The 20,123-nt window shown below is 41.0% G+C and overlaps 2 protein-coding genes across 2 annotated transcripts; one reads left to right on the top strand and one right to left on the bottom strand.

The window, feature by feature from the left end:
- Positions 1-382: 382 nt before the first annotated feature.
- On the bottom strand, positions 383-9,422 carry LOC146974229 (beta-galactosidase-1-like protein 2). The gene is made up of 19 exons (XM_085797351.1): positions 9,284-9,422; positions 8,594-8,779; positions 7,791-7,859; positions 7,177-7,272; positions 6,633-6,741; positions 6,428-6,520; positions 6,242-6,323; positions 6,086-6,150; positions 5,876-5,960; positions 4,316-4,453; positions 4,020-4,100; positions 3,837-3,946; positions 3,593-3,739; positions 3,212-3,283; positions 3,002-3,080; positions 2,811-2,898; positions 2,611-2,722; positions 2,392-2,508; positions 383-1,245 (listed from the first exon to the last, which is right to left on the bottom strand). Exons 1-19 carry the CDS (start codon positions 9,373-9,375, stop codon positions 1,159-1,161), a joined length of 1,908 nt encoding a protein of 635 aa, XP_085653477.1. The 5' UTR covers positions 9,376-9,422; the 3' UTR covers positions 383-1,158.
- A 1,667-nt stretch (positions 9,423-11,089) lies between these two features.
- ei24 (EI24 autophagy associated transmembrane protein) lies at positions 11,090-20,038 on the top strand. Its single transcript, XM_085797347.1, has 11 exons — positions 11,090-11,212; positions 12,758-12,894; positions 13,755-13,900; positions 14,722-14,782; positions 15,334-15,400; positions 15,507-15,631; positions 16,663-16,782; positions 17,272-17,383; positions 17,484-17,595; positions 18,430-18,504; positions 18,594-20,038. The coding sequence occupies exons 2-11, from the start codon at positions 12,853-12,855 to the stop codon at positions 18,754-18,756; spliced, it is 1,023 nt and encodes a 340-aa protein (XP_085653473.1). The 5' UTR covers positions 11,090-11,212; positions 12,758-12,852; the 3' UTR covers positions 18,757-20,038.
- The last annotated feature ends 85 nt before the right edge of the window (positions 20,039-20,123 follow it).

Here is a 20,123-nt window from a genome sequence, read left to right as displayed (position 1 = left end):
GACAGACTGCAAAGGGGGGATCTGAGCCCTCCCCACTTGTACTGTACAACACTGAGCTATTTAGATAGCACCCTGAACCCAGCATTAATTAGGACCTCTGTTTATCCTCAACCCACATTCAGACACGCTCAGCTGGCACACTGCACATGACGAGCACACCGACATACAGTACACGCACTCAAAAACACAGAGCACTGATTTATTAGAGTTTAACAATGTCATCCCTTGCAGTCATCTACTTCAAGCTTTTATTTATTCCAGATATGCTGTAACAGTACTGAGGTCTGCTCGTATGTAAGAGAAGATTCAGTATTCCTTGGGGCCTGTTACTTCACAGGTTTCTCATAAGCTAATCAAAAAAAAAGAAGACACTCAGTGAAGGTTTCTCTGCAGAATTATTTATTATTTGAGTCACTGTAGCTGGTACCATTTCTCTTGTTAGTTGTGTACTATGCCTGTGAGAGTCAATGGGATATGAAGCCATTACTCTAAAAACTGGATGTGCATCCTTTCAAATAGCTGTATTACAAAGTCTAATTATTCCCACCATGGATGGTTGGCTTGGAAGTGATGATTTCATACCCCACTGACTTGCAGTGGCACAGCTTACAAATGCTAATTGTTCTCTCAGCCTCTGTGACTGTTCAGAGTTTGGTCAGTCATCGATGTGACGCGCATCTAAAAACCGTGAACTTTCACTTAAAGATACGGTCCGATGTTGCTACATAGCTGCTTGTTTTATTTTTTTTCATTTGAAAGCTGCTTCTGTGTTTTTTTTTGTTTTGTTTTACGGGCTAGTTTCCTGCCACTCAACACATCCTGCAGTATATATTCACACGAACAACACAGATCTAATTCTATGACACATATCAGCCATCCCTGCACAGAAATTACAACTCTTTATACTGGAATCCACAGGCGAGACAATGTACTTCAGGATTCTGCTCTAAATGTAAAGAGTCACTGGAACTTACATAGCTATAAACAGCTCTCATACAAACATGCCTCTTTCTGTCTTTGACTGAGAAGTGAAGTGGTTGATAATAGTGAGCTGCATGTGTAGATTTTTAAGTATTGTGCTAGAAAAAGAAGATGATTTTTTTTAACAATAATGACATACATCTGAAAACAATGTACTCATACAGGTGGCGACGACAATCACTGGATGTCTGCTGCCATGCCGAGATCGGGTGCATCCTCAAACTGGACCTTGTAGTCTCCCTCTTGCTCCTCAAACACAATGACCTTATTTATCCAAACAGGAGAGAGTCAGAGAGAGTGAGTGTGTGTATACAGACGTGCTGTATTCAAACAACGCAAATGTCAAATTAATTTTCATTTAAGTCCATTATGATGCAAGACAAAACGCTTAAGGGAATGGTTCAACATTTTAGGTGATGCAGGATCAATGCAACTCTGATGTCTGGATGCTAGAAATTGAGCTATAGAGCCAGCAGGCAGCTAGCTTAAAGGACAAAAGACAGGAAACAAAGGGAAGCAGCTATGTATTCAAAGGTTTCAAGGTCTTTAGGTGCCATACTATGGATTAAATGAATAAATTATAATATCATTGGTGCATTCCCAGGCTAGCTGTTTCCACTCTTTTTTTGCAAGGCTAAGCCAATGGCCATCTTAAAGGGATAGTTCAACATTTTTGGCAAATTGGCCCATTGCCATAATCGCTATAGTCATAGCAGTAGGTTTGTTACCTTTATTTGTCGGTGCAAGCTATTTTTAGAACGGCGGAGCAGAGCCGCGAGCTGCTCAGAGCTACGCTACGGAGGCTCATGGGATTTCTTGGTTTCCCTCATCAAACTCATCAAATACACAATCCAACAACTCCAAAACACTCTGGTGGACAAGTTGTGACCTACACATTCACCACGCTATGAGATAATAACAGAACGTTACCAGACAGAGTTGTTTTAGAGGTAAATACAGAGACTGCTTGCTGAAAAAGAGTCCCTGAAGGCAACGCGCATCAGCTGTTTTGCATGAATTTACCTCTAAAACAACTCTGTCTGGTAACGTTCTGTTATTATCTCATAGCGTGGTGAATGTGCAGGTCACAACTTGTCCACCAGAGCGTTGTGGAGTTGTTGGATTGTGTATTTGATGAGTTTGATGAGGGAAACCAAGAAATCCCATTAGCCTCCGTAGCGTAGCTCTGAGCAGCTCACGTCTCTGCTCCGCCGTTCTAAAAATAGCTTGCAGCGACAATTAAAGGTAACAAACCTACTGCTATGACTATAGCGATTATGGCAATGGGCCAATTTGCCAAAATGTTGAACTATCCCTTTAACATACACTGTCTCAATTGGCAAGAAAGCAAATCAGTATAGTATATATAAAGTGTTTCTCTAATAAATGATGTTTGGTGCACAGCTTTACCTGGTTGATTCCACTGTTGAGAAAAGGACCAGGGAGGTAGAGAGTCTGCTGGGGACCAATGGACCAGTAGCGGCCCAGATTCATCCCATTGATAAACACGACACCTTTCTCCCAGCTCTGTGGCCCCCAAAGAACATTTAAACGCTGAAGTATTTCTTACGCAAACATACATAAACATTCATCATGCAAGAAACATAGCCAATGTTGTCTTTCACTTACTGGCAACTTCACAAATGTGTCACTGGGATATCCATATGCAAACAACCTCCCCATGAAAAATCCAGGGAAGCTGGGAGTGTCAGGAAGGATCTTCCATGGTGCCTGGTAAAGCCTGAAAGGAGACGACCACTTCAAATACACTATCACAACAAAAAAATGAAAGTGATACCAGCATGTTAAATCAAACAAAGCTTACAAACCTATCAATAAAGCTGGGCTTCATATCCAGGCTGTATATTGTAAAATCCCGCAGGGGGGTATTGTTTAATAAAATGTCTCCCACAAGGCCTGTTAGAACACAAATCAAAATTGGCTTGTACACGACCCACTGAGTGCTTGAGTGATTTAATAGCATGCAATCACAATGAACTGCATATTGTGTGTCAATCACCTTTACGTTGTTTATCAAGGTCCCTTCCCTGGTGAACTCGACCACAATTTTCCACAAGCAAACTCAAGGTACGCTGGCCCTGTAGGGATTTTAAGCGCTTTTTATGTTATATGCAAGTTTTAACAACCATCAGCATCCATCACACACAATAAAGCGACGTGGCCAATGTTTATTGGACATTTGCCCTCATTGTCCGGCTTGATGTCATACCTTACCATCGGGAACTGCCAGCTCCAAGCTCTGGCGCTTGAAAAGGCCGATGTAGCGTCTGTCTATAAAGACCTGGGAAGGAAAATATCATTATATAAAAACTGTGTTACTGTACAGTTCAGAACTCATAAACTCTCCTTCCCTCGAGTTAAGTATCTCAGAGGTGGATTTAGGTTTGCCAACTAACATCACAGACTTCAGCACAGTTTTGCATCTACTGTAACTCTTGGCAAGAGGAATATTTCCCAAAACATTAGACTTTCCCTTTAAATTTACTTTAATCTGCAACAGATACTTGATATAGATATAGATGCAATGTAATATCATTATAATATAATCCAGTGAAATCATGCTTGCATGTACAGTACAATGCGGACTCACTAGTGCTCGGTCTCTAACATTGTCTCCAGACCTCAACAATCCTCCACTTGTGATAGTAGTCTCGTACAGTGTGTATCCATAGGACTGGCCATTCCCATTGTTTACAGGTAGATTTTCCATGTTGACAGGCTTGGGCGACTTAAACGGCTGCACAGAAAATTTAAATAATCAAATTAGCCTATTTGACTAAAAAGCACTATTGATTTCATTACATGTGTTATGGATAATCTTGCATAAAACATACTCCCTCAGTGAAGCTCAAAGCATCCCATAAAGACAAATGCTGGTACATGATGGCTGGTTCATAAGACTCCCTGTAATGCAGGGTTGGCATGTCAGGGAAAGTCCCACCTCCTGTGCAGAGAGGCCAAGGACAAGTAAGTCACAGCATGACTTCATTTTCACCTTTATTAAGTGTTCAACTTACTGCTATAGCGAGAAAGGAGATCTCTAAGGAGATGGTACTTTGGAGTGTATTCCCCAGCTTCAGTCAGGGGAGCATCGTAATCTGCAAAACATGGTACATTACATTCACAGATTAACTATCCTGCACTGCCACCTGCTGGTTGTCAGGGGCAATGCTCTTTGGTAAAAATGGAGAAGCGCAGACTCTTTGCCTCAGCTCTGACATACCAGTGCCTGATTGCTGTGATGTGATGACAATCTTTGAAAAAATTTGCATTTAACACACCACAGATTTGTTTGTGACACAGAGGAACCAACCGTAGCTAGGGACCAGAGCTTTGTAGGAAGGATTGGCGAGTGCTCCGCTCATGAAGCCGAAACTGGAGCCTCCGTGGAACATGTAGAGGTTGACAGAAAACCCTCGCCTTAGGATTTCCCTTACGGTGGACACCATATCTGACAGTCAAGATATAGACAGAACAACAAATTGAAAATCACAATAAAAATTTTGTCGTAAATGTAAACTTTTTTGACCATCTGCTGACCTTTTTCTTTTTTCAGTGCATTACACTGATTTGCATTTGCATTTACATTGTTGACATGTAGTTGGTGTGGCCTCATGCAAAATGTTAAGTGCTAGGAAAATAGTATATAGTATACAAACTAATGAGTTAGAGAGAAATTTGTTTGCAGCCGCTGAGAGCTCAAATACTGCTGGTGGGAAAGTCTGAAGTGTTGTTACATGTAAATAAATAATAAAGGGATTTAAAGCAGATATCAGTGGCACGGCCGTTTCGGCTAATGCTGTGTTCAAGGCAGGCTTTTGAAACCGTAAGTTACAGCTTCAAGTCACAACTACGACTTGGTAGCGTTCCAGGTAACCCGTAGCTCGTGTTTTTACCGTCCTGTTGTCTGTGAAAGTTCCCTATAACGGCCACTCGTAACTTCCGACCCGTGAACTCGTACCAGATCGAACTGGTATGACTTCACAGGAAGGAAAAACACAAAGTACGAGTTTCCTTGAACGCACCATGAGTTAGCAGCCCCCGCCCTTGTCAGGCATCAATTGGTCCTCGTGCTACGTCACCACATTCACGCGCATCCCTTGGCTGCACACACAGCCCTTCATGCCGTTCTCTCCCCTCATTGGATAACACTTGTATCCCACAAGGAAAATTTTCTCCTCGGGTTACAGCAGAGCAGAGTGACGGAGAGACTCGTGTTTAGGCTGAAATACTTCATGTAAGTGATTGCTGACGGAAAATAGGACTATTTAGGACTTATATTAACAAAAACATTCCACTGATATCTGCTTTAAGTGACTGCTACTGTGATGGGTGTAAGGAACTCGTGGCTATAAGCAGCTCTGCACTGCAAAAACTCAAACTCTTACCAAGAATATTTGTCTTATTTCTAGTCAAAACAATCTCATTATACTTAAAATAAGACTCATCACATAAAAAGTAGCTTATTTTTAGACACTTTTTACTTCTTTCAAGCATATTTTCGTTTGAAATAAGTAGAAAAATCTGATAGTGGAGCAAGTTTTTCTTTCTTATTACAAGCACAAAAACCTGCTTTCATTGGCAGATTTTTCTACTTATTTCAAGTGAAAATTAGTTTGAAACAAGTGAAAATGATCTAAAAACAAGTTAATTTTTAGGTGATGAGTCTTATTTTAAGTGGAAAGAGATTAGTTTTGACTAGAATGAGACATTTTGAAAGAAATAAGACAAATATTCTTGGAAAGATTTTGAGTTTTTGCAGTGTGTTAAGGTGCAGAAATGGAATCAGCCATTATATTATAGGTTATTGAAGGTGAATAGATCTGTCAATTTCATCTCAAAATCCATGGATAACAAAGAAAAACTCCTCTACCTTCTGGAGGAAGCACATGGTGGAGGTCACCCCACACGTCATACCAGCCGGTCCAATAGTCCATCACCATGACAGGGCTCTTGGGCTGACAAAGAGGAGATAATAGTTGACAGTTTGAGCAGAAAAACACCCCATAACTTCACACTGCTAATAAGCATCCACTCCATCATTATTGTCTATTTGACAACCACCAAGGTGAGGTATACGCACCTGCAGAGCGTTCAGATCCTGGATGTCTCTCTGATTGAGCTTCTGCAGCTTCACTGATCTGATGGCTTTAAAAAAAACAGTAGATCACAAGGTAAGTTGTGTGTGTGCATGTGTGTGTGTGCGTTTGTGTGTCTGTGCATTAATAATACACTGTACCTCCTTGTACACCCCCAGATTTCAGTGTGTTGTGGTTATCTGATGTGAGCAAGAGCTCGCTGATCCCTCTGGACTGTAATGCCTTTCAAAATAAAATACAGATTTATCAACTCCATATCATATCTATTTTACATTTATGTGTATCTATTAAGAGGATGTTTTAACCAAGGAAACTTGACACATTACATCTTTGATGAAAAGCATGTAACTTTCATCCTTTGCAAAGGCTCCATAGTTATTTTCCACCTGCACTGCAATAATGGGACCTCCTTTCTTGAACTAAAACACAAAAGGAAACATATTTATTATAAGGATATAAGGAAGTTAAATTAACTGGAGCTATAACACACCTGTTGACAGTGAGTATGATAAAATAAAATAAAAAACTGACCTGCTGATGAACCACTTTTGGTATAAGTTTGTCAAAAAAAGTGTTGACAGCCTGCGTGAAGCCTGAGTACGTGGTCCTCAGTCTCATGCTGCCATCACGGAGGAGCCAGCTGCAGAAAGACAGAGAACAAGATGCTTAGTTACGACTCAAACCAGAACAATGGTGGCATAGTAAGTCTAACCTCCTGCTGGACAAAGATTCACATACTGGTCAAGTCTTCCCTTTCAGCAAGAAACCGCTTTCTCACCCTGGTTGCACTCGACGAGAAAATGGCACATTGAGTTACAGATCAAGCGGCTTTTGTGCTGTCAGGTTAAATTCACTTAAACTTAACTCTATTTACTCAGGGACATCAACTTCTTGTCAGATGTCTTTCAATAAAACTTTGGCTTTCAATCTATGTCCTGCATTCAGACATACACAGGGGTTTATTTCACAGCAGTAGAGTGAGAGAGGGGTGTGTATAGCTTCGGCCAGGAGGTGAATCAGGATTTTTTATGATGTTCCTCAAATAGCTATGTGCAAAAAAACACATTGGCACTACCTCGGCAGTCCTCCTAGATCCAGCTCAGCAGAAACGTACGGTCCTGGGCGTAAAATCACCCACAGTCCCAATTCAGCCGCAAGATTGATATAGGCTCTGAAACCGAGACAGGGAGAAAAAAAAGAAGAAGCAATAAGCAGTTACAATCTGCACGACACAAAGTTCACACTGCGAGCTATAGACCTGGCATCTCATTGTTTACAGAGTGTGAAATATGCCTGGCAACAGCAGCAGCAGCAACAGCAGCAGCAACAGCAGCAGCAGCAGCAGTAGTAGCAGTAGTAGCAGTCTGAGGCTTCATATCCCCCTTCACTTATCCTCACTGTGTCGTTAATTGCTTGATAAGTTGCTTTGTTGTTGTGGAGATGCTGCTGTTGTCAGGCAGGACTCTAGCCTCTAGCTTCTCCCCTGAGCACCGAGGGAGATGATGAGAGGGAAAGAAGAGTATTCCCACTGCGCCTTAGACCAGCTGATAGCCTAATTGTTACAGCTGCAGAAGAGGTGGCGAAGGGTGTTTTTATTCTTATTATGGTTATTTCTAAGGTGCATTAGTTAGAGAGTGGAGTGAACTCTCATTAACAGCACATTGCATTGTGATTTATCATGAGACTTACTCTAAATCCAGCTGTGTGTGGAAGTTGAAAACCCCTCTCTTTGGTTGGTGCAGACTCCATGGCACGTACCTGCGAGGATATTCATGTTTAACATTTTATTTCCTTCTGGGTCAAATAAATTGACCCAATCTGTTCCCTTCTTCCATCCTTCCTTCCTTCCTTCCTTTCTCCCTTCCTTCTTTCCACAATCCTTTTCCTCTCTCTTCCTTCCCCCTTTGCTCCAATTGACCTGATCTTTTTCCTCCCTCCATTTTTCTTTCCTTCCTTTTTCCCTTCCTTCCCTTCTTCCTTCCTTCTCCTTCCTTCCTTGAACGAATCTGTTCCCTCAGTCCATCTTTCTTTCCCTCCCTTCCTTCCTTCCCTTCGTCCTTACTTCTTCCTTCCTTTTTGACCCAATCTGTTCCCTCTCTCCTTCTATCTTTCTTTCCGTCTTTCCTCCCATCTTTCCGATTGTCCGTCCTTCCTTCCTTCCTTCCTTCCTTCCTTCCTTCCTTCCCTTCGTCCTTCCTTTTTCCCTTCCTTCCCTTCTTCCTTCCTTCTCCTTCCTTCCTTGAACGAATCTGTTCCCTCAGTCCATCTTTCTTTCCCTCCCTTCCTTCCTTCCCCTCGTTCTTACTTCTTCCTTCCTTTTTGACCCAATCTGTTCCCTCTCTCCTTCTATCTTTCCTTTCGTCTTTCCTCCCAACTTTCCATTTGTCCTTCCTGTCTTCTGTCCTTCCTTCCCTGACCCAGGAGGACAACAGGAGGGTTTTACAGTAAAAGATGATCAGCCTATAGTGACACAATACATGTTTCCCCCTTACGTGGTGAGGGTGTTGATGCCACAGGCCTTCATCTTCAGCAGGCGGTCCCTCCAGTACGCCCTGGGAACACGGAAATAGTGGATGGATCCCCCGATGATCTGGAAGGGCTCTCCCTCCAGGGTGAACTGGGACGAGTTGGCGCTCAGGCCGACCTTCCTGCTCATCTGGCGTCCCGCTGCAGGCATGCTGCAGGACAGGAGGAGCAGTCCTGGTTTTATTTGTGTCACGCTCACATTACTAAGTAGCACCTATTGTGTGTGCGTGAGTTGACCACATGACATTCTTGATGGATACTCACACAGACGACTTGTGTTGGCAAGTAGGCTAGCAGGAATATATTTGACTTTAGAGACAAGGCAAGCTTTCTTAAAACCATATTGTAGTTAACTCAAACAGGGCAAACATTAAATAAGCCAGAGAAGATTCAAATAGTGTGATGAAGTTGCACTTTTCTGGAGCTTTAATATAGATTCATATTCCTGTCCTTCAGTGAATTACTGCAGTATCTGTGGTACTGTCAAAGCATGTATTATACTTTAACTGCAGGGTTTCACTCTAATAATGAAGAGACCTCCCTACAGAGACAGTATCTACTGCAACTTAAAGGATAATCAATAAACATTAAGCTCAAACTGCTTCAAACAAGCTCTGAACTTTGACATTTTGAACAGGGAGGAGAACTGAACTTACCCCAGATATCTGTACATGATGAACCCAACAATGCACAGACAGACAAATGTGTATTTCCGTTTGTGTGCATTTCTTATCCTCAGGACAACCATCGACGGTCTGTGACATGGGCAGCAGTCGGGTTAAATTTACAGCAGCAGCATCTGTGTAGAGTAGACAGATGAGAGCATGATGCGGGCGTGAGATGAAGCACCGCCCCGTAGGAGTGTCCCCGCAGAGAAAACCTACCTCCTCCTCAACATTTGTCTGTCACTGGCTTGTTTTGTTGTAGCTACAGGTGAGTGAAGCAGGAGGAGCTCTGGACTAGGGTCGTCGTTTCTCAAGGTGGTGCCTATAACCAGAGATGGACAGAGTACTCGACCCCAGTACTTGAGTAAGAGTACAAATACTACTGGTCAAAATTTACTCCGTTACAAGTAAAAGTAGCTCAGTCGACATGTTACTCGAGTAAGAGTAAAAAAGTAGGCTACTTGCTTTTAAGTATCCAAAGGTACAAAGTAAGAGTAAATTTCTTATTTTTCACATCAATGAATTACTATAATTTTTTCTAAATGAATTTAAGGACCTTTTAACTCTTGTTTCTGAGAATTAACTCTTTGAATCCACCTGCACTGATGTGCTTGTTTTTAGGGGTTAGGGTTTCCTTCTTTGACAAACACAGCTTGTGTCCAATAGGATTTTAGAAAAAAAAAAAAAAAAAGGGGCAGACCTGAAAGTAACGAGTACTTTTCAGCCTTCCTAGAAATTAACTCGAGTAAAAGTAAAAATATTTGTCTTGGAAATGTATTCAAGTAAGAGTAATAAGTACCAAAGAAATCTAATAGGCTAGCCTACTCAAGTAAATTTACTCCGTTACTGTCCACCACTGCCTATAACATGTTGATGAAACTGTGAAACTACATTATTATGCTAATGAGTTTTAAATTAGGGGGAAAACAAACAAACCAAAATTTAAATCAGATGGGAAAAATACAAAGTCTCAAGCTAAAGCAAGAATAACTTAATGATAAGACTTTAATTTAGGGTTAAAGGACCCAACTGAAGGAACTAAAGGACTCTGGGATCTGGTCTTCAGAGAACAGGATGTGGTTCAGCTGATCCAAGACCGACTTCCTGGCCACCTGGAAACCACACACACATCAGACCAGAACCAGAACCAGAACCAGAACCTAAATCCGGGACCAAAACCAGAACCAGAACCAGAACCAGAACCAGAACCAGAACCAGAACCAGGACCTGAACCTGAATCCAAAACCAGAATCTAAAAACAGAACCAGAACCAGAACTTCTGATCTCCTAGAGCAGGGGTGTCAATGCGGCCCGCGAGCCAAAACCGGCCCGGCAGAGGGTTCAATCCGGCCCTCAGGATGAATTTGCCAACTGTGAAAATTACAGAAGACATAGGCCTACTGTAAGAGGCATAATATTGTTGAAATTGCACATTTAATCAAGAAATGTCAAGTTGATTTGTAAAACAATAGTTCATTAACTGTAAACATCTGGTATCATGCTTTTATTTTACTGGTCCGGCCCACTTGAGATCAGATTGCAGCTGTTTGAGTTTGACACCCCTGTCCTAGAGAATCAGTTGTCTGACGTCACAACGTCAACAGTAAAACACCAATTACAGTATAAATGCATGTTAACACCTAAATACATTAAAATTAAACGTTTGTGTCCAAAAGCAAAAAGCAAAAAATAAAGTAAAAGTAGGCTAAAATGGAAAACGAGCATCTCCCTTCCTCCCTCAACTAGGACGACTACACTTCCCATGATCCTTTGCGGTCGGACGCGCTTGCGCAATACGTGCTCCACGGCCCTGGCTGCTGCTGGTAGTGTTGTTCAGTGTTGTTGTTGTTGTTGTGACATTTAGGGGGGCTAAAAGGCAGAATTACCGACGTGGTTTTCACCCCGAGCCTGTCGCATGAGGTAAGAAAGACTTCGTGGTGAAACGCGGGCTCTTGTCTCCGACTTTTACCCGCAGGTTTCGGTGTTTTCTCCTTCACCGAAAAACACAGTTCACAGTTAAATTAGTTGCTGAGCGTTTTAGCCACTAGCAAGGCAGACAAGCTAGCAGAGCAGAGCACCAAACAAAACCAATCAAAGTCAAAGATTAAACAGAGCAAGAGGGCGTCGTGCCAACCAGCCCGGCTGCTCAGGGAGGATCTTCACAAAAGAAATAGTTGAGAGGTTTGTGTCGGTCGAGGACTAAAAGGCCGGATAACGCCTTGTTATGTGAGCTAACACACTGAGTCAGCGAGCTAACGTTAACTTAGATAAACAGCATCGCTTTCACCTCGTTACAAAACGTGTAACTGGGAGATGTGGGGCTGCTGCTGCTGCTGTACAACATGAGATTAGATTAGATAAACTCTATTGTTTAGAATGAAATTTATTGCGAGCTAAAAGTGAGTCACATACCACTGCAGTAGGCTAAACAGTAAAACAATACACATAATATTAAAGACACATATTCAGTAAGTAGGTAATAGGGAGACAGAGGTGCACAGACAGTTGCCAGAAATTGCAGCGGCCGAGATAATTTAATACAAAATACATATATGTTAAATAACAAAAGAGAAAGAAAGTGAATAGTGCCATAGTTTTTGTTTTTTACAGGAACAAGGTAAGTGTCAGTGCACATGAAAGGCAGGGTGTGTATGTGTCCACTATTGCACAATATCAATAGATTAAAACCTAGGTAGCAAGAAGGGGGGGGGGGGGGGGAGTAAGAAGGAACATCACTATGCAAACAAATCCATGGGTCCATTGTAAATACATTGCAGGACAATGGCAGCATTCAGTAGGACAGGACAGACAGCAGCCATGCTTCCCTAATTTCTGTTGGTTAATATCATAAGATCTGTTAGTTAGACCGACCTCTCCTCAATGTTTTGGGAAGTTTTTAACTAGTTCCTGTCCTCTTTTTTTCCCTCACGTGATGCACAATGCACTGCCCTTCTTTGTCCAGGTCAAATGGACAAAAGGACTTATTAATGAATAAATATATAATGGATATTCTAGGGAAAAGTGACAAATGACTCAGTGGCATTATATTAGCTTTTCCATGGTTGATGTGGTGAGTTGAGGTATTTTTAGATACAAGTAAAGTTATATCAGTTAGGAATCAGCACCATATGGCTCCCAAACATGGCACACTTATGGTGAAGTGCCAGACAGCCTTTGTAATTGAACTGTTTCAGTGGCAGGCATCTACTGGCTGTCAAGGAAAATAATAGGAGAAAAATATTGAAAGTAAGCGTTTCACAAATGTTCTTGAAATTGGTGTGGATGTTAAATAAATATAAATGACTGTAGATTGAATATTCATTAGTGATAGTCCTTTGGCAGCTGTGTCTCTCAGCATGCTGTACCACTTATTGTAAGAATAATACAAAGTGCTAAAAGACGTCCAGCCCATTATGTCTTGTCCTGACTTTGCCTGTGTGGATGTGGTGTGGTTGCTGGTTGCAGGTTACTGGGTGAGCCCCTCCCTGCCATGAGAGCTGACCACCAGGTCACCAGCCCCCCCTCCTTCTGCAGTTGATGGATCTGCAGCTGGTCCAGAGATGACAGACAGCGTCAGGGCCTTCCTCCGCAATGTTGCGACGGTCAGCAGACACACACACACACACACATGCTGTACTAACACCGTGTTCCTTGTAACTGATCTGTGACCGTGCTGTCATAGCTACTAATGGATTCATTCAGCCTGATTCTGAAATAAAAACACATGCTTTATGAAGTACACCAAGTAGGAATTAGTTTAAATTAGTACCTGTCTGAGCAAAAGTTGAATATCAACAAGATGCACAATACTTATGCTTTTATAAAACGGTTACCAATAAAGGCAATATGAAAGAGGAATACGCAATCAATTTCATGTAGTTTTATTTATTATAGTATATTATTATAGTATATATTATATTACTATATTATTCAACCAGAAATACATATTATCCAATAAAATAGCCTCACTGTGAAAAAAATAGTCCCACCTCTCCAGACGTTAGCTCCAAGTTAGCTTTGCATCTCGTCTTTTCCTAGTCTTTTTTTTTCAGGTGAAAGTCACTGCTCAGTCCCCTCTACCATTGTTAACCCTCCCCGGAGGTGAAAGTTCACCTTAAACATGTGAATTGAACTACTTTAGTCCATTTTTTAACATCGTAAAAACATCAACTGTCTTTTGCTACGGACTGAAATAACAACTTCCATTCATACCAGTCATACGTGCCTGAGGCGGAGTGATAGCCTACGCTGTGATAAGGCTTTAGAATAGTAGCCGTGGTATATGCTCATTATACCACGGTTAACAACCAATCAGATTGCCGGATTTCACCTTTCCGTTTTATAATGTATGTTATATTGTAGAGGGTCGACTCGGCAGACACATCAAACTTTCATTACAGAAGTCATTTCAACAAGTGAAAGATCTCATGTGTGTTTCTCTCTCTTGCTCTCGGCTCTCTAGGGGATCAAGGACTCCATATTGGGGATTGGGACAATCTCCAAGCTGGATGCCCGCATCCAGCAGAAAAGGGAAGAGCAGCGGAGGAGAAGGGCCAGCGGGGCCCTCGCACAGAGGAGGGCACAGAGTGAGGAGCGCAAACCAGACAAGTAGGCCTTTCTTTGCAAACATCTTTACGATTTATGGGATTGAGCACCTTTCTCTGAAAGCCTAGGCATGAAACTCCACCTGACGGTTCAATACTTTCCACTCAGGAAGCTTAGATTTGCAGATTAATAGACAAAACATTTTCACAAATACATTCAGAATGGTAAAAAATGATTTCTTATAATAACAGCACTTCTTTGCCCTGATATGATTTTCACAGGCAGAACTTCTGCAATTTCCCACAAACTCTATCAATCAACCAAATGGTTCAGGGCTGCAGTTACGATGTGCTATTTCAGTTTAAGTGTTTGTTTTTACATTTCATTCTCATAAAAAATGATTTTTGTTAAATCCTGTACCAAAAAAGAAAAACATGTTCATGTTTTGGTTCATCTTGAGAATATAATAAATATTGAAGGGCAGGGGCGTCTCTTAATTTTCTCTCAGGGACAATAAATTATGAATCTGAATCTGCTGCACTAAAACTGGTAATAACAATGCACACTGATGTTGTGACACATTTAATAACAAAAAACAATAGCTCCTTTGATTTTGCACTTGGTCATTTTGCAAATTATACTGTGATCAATTGTTCAGCCCTTAAATGGTCATGTCTTTCAGTCAACTAGGAATGTTTTGGGTGAGGCTTGACCAATCAGTTTACACACAGCTTGAAAGGAAGTGCTGAACTCCCTCGAGCCTCTGTTGTGGCTTCTTGTCTTGTAAACAAGATGTGGTGTTGTTGGACATTTTTCAACATTATATGGTGATGAAAAATAAATATTCCTTCCTGTACTATCTTTAGTCTCCTTTTCTCTTTCAGTGAACCCAAAGTAGCCAGTAGGATTTTTCAGTGCTGTGCCTGGAACGGAGGAGTGTTCTGGGTAAGACAAAATACTGTTGAAGACACATTTCAGTGAAGGTCAGAGTTTTTCTGGCCCCATTTTGTTCCAGTCGTAACTTTTAGCTTTTGTACAATTTCTTTTTTTTCTGTAAATTATTATCTCTCCGATAACCAAATCTGCTATGGGTGTAGCAGATATGGTTATCTGAGAGATAATAAGTAGTAGTTGTGTAGCCTTGATAACCTCTGTACCTCAAAAGTCTCAAAATGTCTTCAGATTGCTTATATAAAATGGAAAGCTTCAAAGCTTTTACAATTTTAGATTTAATTTCCATTTCCTGGTCGATGTTACGTTCAGATATCGATGAAACTGTCTAAGCATAACAGCAGATTCTGAAAGCCCAGTACAGTCATGTGAGGAGGCCGCACTCAGTTCTGAGTTCATTTCTACTAAACACTTTGTTTAGTTATCCCACTTCAGTCTGTTTCATATCTTGCTAATATTCTGCTATGTGTATTATGATATACAACACAGTAGCCTCAAGTGTTAATGAGTTGAAGAGTAACTGCAGCATTTCATCTCCTCTCCAGCTCAGTCTGTTTCTCTTCTACCGGGTGTTTATCCCACTGCTGCAGACTCTCACAGCAAAAATCATCGGTATGTATGTTTGTATGTTTGTCTGTACTGCTGCAGGTGAATCTGGGTCAGGTTGTCTGTCTTGTGGCAGGAACCAGTTATAAAAACAAGTTGTTTTGTGCTGCAGGTGACCCCTCCCTCCACGGCAGTGTGTGGTCCTGGTTAGAGTTCATCCTGACCTCCGTTTTCAGCGCTCTCTGGGTTCTCCCCCTGTTCGTCCTCAGCAAGATAGTCAACGCCATTTGGTTCCAGGTTAGGCCCTGACCTGTTTGTTATGCAGTCGTGATGTGATGTGATGACACAACAGGCCGTCACTTTTAAATCTATGCATACAGTAGATCCTACAGAGACTCATATTTCATATTTAGTGGCTTTTGTTACACACTTTCTACACTGTCTGTTTATCGTTGGTTGAATATTAGAGTTACAGTTCCAGCTGACCTCACAGTGAGCTGCAGTGTGGTGCATATACACAAAGTCCTTCATAATAAGATGCTCTCCTCTAAAACAGTGTTTCATAGAAAACGCACCAATGACAGACTATTATATACCTAAATATAGACGGGTTTCTTGTGTACAAACAATACTAGGTGCGCGCGCAACCAGGGGGCAAAAGACTGCTTCGGAGTGAACTGATATCAATGTAGATGCCGTATTGTTTGTAGGACTGCAGCCGATATCCGAGTACTCGAGTACTTGGGCAGTATCCGAGTGCCATTTCACTATTTCCATCCATCCTTTCGCCGGTTTGTGCAGTTAACAGCACAACAACTCCTTGTCCTTTTCGTTTTCAGCTTGACTCCGCTTGTAAAAAATGAGAAATGTCCCGCTTTCTGCCCCCTGGCTGCGCGCGCACATCTGCGATGACGTTGCACAGAAACCCGTCTATATATACTGTATATATAACTTCTACTGAGTGGCGAGTTAAAGTAAAATAGTAAAAAGCCCTGCTGGGAACTAAATGGAAAGAAGGTATGAATGATGCATCATTGTAGGGCTTTTATTGTGAAAAAACAGGTAGGAATTAAACTGAATTTCTAACTTGTTGTTATTTAGTTTTTTTTCTCTGAACTTTCATATTTTAATGTTGGTAAAATTCAACATTGCACAGAAACCATAATCTGCCAGTGTTTCAATAAATATCTCCCAACATCTCATGCTGTGGTTGTAAAGCACCAGACCATTGTTTTTCAGATTCAGTTTTTTTTTTTTTCCTTTTCTGTATGATTTGTCACAGTTTGCCTCCAGTGACACAGATGTAAGTGTGTGCTTTTCTGTTGCAGGATATAGCAGACCTAGCATTTGAAGTGTCTGGCTGCAAAGCTCAGCCGTTCCCCAGCGTCAGTAAGATCATCGCAGATATGCTGTTCAACCTCCTGCTCCAGGCTCTCTTCCTCATTCAGGTACATTGTAAAAACAAGACACGATACATGACCAGACACAGCTGCAGTCTTTGTTTCTCTGTTTATCAGAACTGTATCTGACTCTCTTTATAATCCGTCAGGCTGTTTGTGTTGGAAGTGTCTTGTCATTATAAGCCCAGATTCACTAAATGCCAGTAGGCATTTAGTTTTTTCCACATTTGCTAATGAGTCACACAGACTAGAGCCGTTCTGAATCATACATGAATAATGTACAAGGATTTCTAACTGCAGTGTGGGCGTCATGTGTGGTGAGGTTGTTTTTTCTGAAATTGTTTTGGGAACTGATAATGAAGAGGAATTGTTTTGAAAACTTTTGCACCTCAAATTGATCTTGTTTTCTTCACAAATTAGACAAAATTGCTGCTCCGAAGGCTTTCAGAAGCAAATGAGAGGAAAATGCACAGGCTTGCTCTCTCAGTGCGGACTTGACTGAATATAATTGTGTTGTATATTGTTGTGATTATCTAGGGTATGATTGTTAGCCTCTTCCCCATTGATGCCATTGGACAGATGGTTAGCCTCCTCCACATGTCTCTGCTCTACTCCCTCTACTGCTTTGAATATCGCTGGTTCAACCATGGTGAGATTCCCACGTTGTAGTTCGCCCACAGAATAAATCATATTCATTCAATGGAGGTCCAACTCAAAACAAAATGTGTGGCTGTTTATGTTTGTTTAAGGCATTGAGATGCACCAACGCCTTTCCAATATTGAGAGGAACTGGCCCTATTACTTCGGCTTTGGTTTACCAATGGCTCTGTTGACCGCCCTGCCCTCCTCATACATCATTAGGTAAGTACTGGAAAGAAACTGTCAGGCTCACTGATGTTGAAAATAATCATTAGCTGCAGCACTACTGTTGACTTGTGCAGTGTGAAAATGTCTATATTTGGTTATACACTTACACATTAATGTCATAGAAACAGTATTCAGGTTACTTCCTGACCTACTTTCACAGCTTCATTCAACTCGCCAACATATTTATGTTAGAACAATTAGGCAAACTATGGTAAGCATTTTAGTACAACTCATAGAGATGTAGAGGATGTTTCTTCAAATACATTTGCATATTTATTTCTAGTCTTAATATTAGCTTTATTGTCATTATATTGTGGGTCAGACAACAATATAAATGAATTTGATTAGCACCTGAGGCAGTCATGCAAATATTGAAATGTAGGGAATGACTTGCAAAGGTAATTGGAAATTCCTAACCACAACACCAATATATGTAAAGAAAAAAAACAAAAAACAAAACCTTCCTTATCTCTTAATTATCTCTAAAAATATGTGGAACTGAAATGATTAATAGTTTGATTAATTTGTTAAATTAATCTGTTTTCATTTACTTCTATTTTGATGATCTGTTAATTGTTTTAATAGTGGATTGTGGTAAAATGTGGTTTGAGGCTTTATCTGTCATTAATGGTGGTAATCTGATAAAACTGGCTCTGGGGATTTTACAGACAAACGGATTAATTTAGAAAAATAATCCGCATTTTAATCGGATTATTTATATTATAATAATTAATAGCTGATGCCATAAAGATGTGTTTTCTTGTCTTGCAAGTGGAGTTGTAAATTTCTCAATGTCTTGTATCATCATTACCTTCCTTCTCTACCTAGTGGCTGCTTGTTCTCCATCCTCTTCCCTTTGTTCATCATCAGTGCTAACGAGGCTAAGACACCAACTAAGCTGTAGTAAGTCTAAAACAGAAACATTTACTTGTTTTAAATAGTTTTACTCTCTACTATGAGTCACTGATCACATTTCCACCACTCTTTAACAGCCACTTCCAGCTGCGTCTCTTCTCCCTGGTTGTGTTGATTAGCAACAAGCTTTTCCACAAGACAGTCCACCTGCAGTCCTCCCTGACGTCGTCCACCTCCTCGGAGCGGCTGTCCTCCCCTCACACGTCCCCGACCCGCCAGAGACTTGTGCCCACCCAGTGAAGGGATTCGCTCGAAAGGAGAGAGATGGAGAGAAAACAGCGAATAAGTGGCTTCACTTCACTCGGTGTGAAAAAAAAAGTGTTTCTTCCAAAAGGATTTCCCTTAATGAAGATGAAATGCGGTTTAGGACAAAGGGTTTATATGTTTTTATCAAATCTCTTTGGCCCTCTGGTTATTCACTTGCAGCAAAAACCACCAGACACATTTTCAGTGTGACACACAAATCGACTGCCCTGTGCCTCACACTCAAAAACACATTATATACTCAGCTCTTTACGTGTTTTCTTTTGTAAAATTTTCTTTCATTGTTTTTGTATAATGTGCCATTTGAGTGAATCTCCTTTTAATATATTACAGCACAAGAAATCCCTTAGTTTTAATATGTTTAAACAAACTTGTGACTAAGGATTTTTTTTACTGTAAAGAGGCTTGTTTGCATTCAGAAGCACAGCACAGTCTGTTTCATCGACGGTATGTTTTCTCTCTATGTTGCAAGTCACATTTCTCCTTCACGGGTTGAATGTTTTCTTGCACGTCGGATTTGTGTTTCTCCAAGTATGGTGTCCGACCAGTTCCAGTAGTGACCTGATGCATTGACAAAGGGAGGATGTTTTTGTCCTGTTACAGCTTTGTTTCTGTTTTTTTTTAGAAGACTTTTGCAAATAAGTTCAGGAGCTGCTATAATAATAATCATTGGTGACCTTTATAGTGGAAACCAAATAAGTCACTCTTGTTGTGTGTTTGGTTGGTGTCTCATCCAAAATTAAATTCTCACTCTGATGTCTGATGTACATGTTGCAAAGTGACACCAGCAAAAGGAAAAGCTGCCTCAGTGTTTCCAGTCTGTTTGAATTCAGAAACGTGATAGGTGATATGACACTGCCAAACTGATGCGTCTATGTTTTGTTTATTTCACTTCAACCACTACAATGCTAAGCTCTGCAATGAAGGAAGGAGTCTTGTAGTTTCAGTCTTTACAACGGGTGATCAGCCTTAACCTGCTTGCTCTAGTTTTTTCCCCCCCAAAGAGGGCTGAAGCAACTATAACTGGTCCCTAAAACTGGCTGTTTTGCTCTTTGTGCTGTTCATAGTATTAATACATTGCAGATTGTTCGACCAGAACCACACCACCACCATACAGCGACCCAGTCACCAAGTTTTCACTCACTCATCAGAGGGGAAGGACCTCGATTTTACAATGGTGTTTGTGCAGACTGATATTTGTGAGTGAGGTTTTGTAAAAGTAATACGTCTAATTTCAATAAAATTGGTCCGTATTCAATATTTTGATCACTGTGTTCAGGGTTTTGCTGCTACTCACTTCACACTATCACTATCACAAAGCAAGCAGATATGGTAGATGTGCA

Source organism: Trachurus japonicus, chromosome 14 (genome assembly GCF_045865225.1).
Source record: "Trachurus japonicus isolate A0001 chromosome 14, Traja_1.0".
NCBI classification, from domain to species: Eukaryota; Metazoa; Chordata; class Actinopteri; order Carangiformes; family Carangidae; genus Trachurus; species Trachurus japonicus.
The sequence above is the reverse complement of the archived record's forward strand: the minus strand, read 5'-3'. Positions and strand labels throughout refer to the sequence as shown.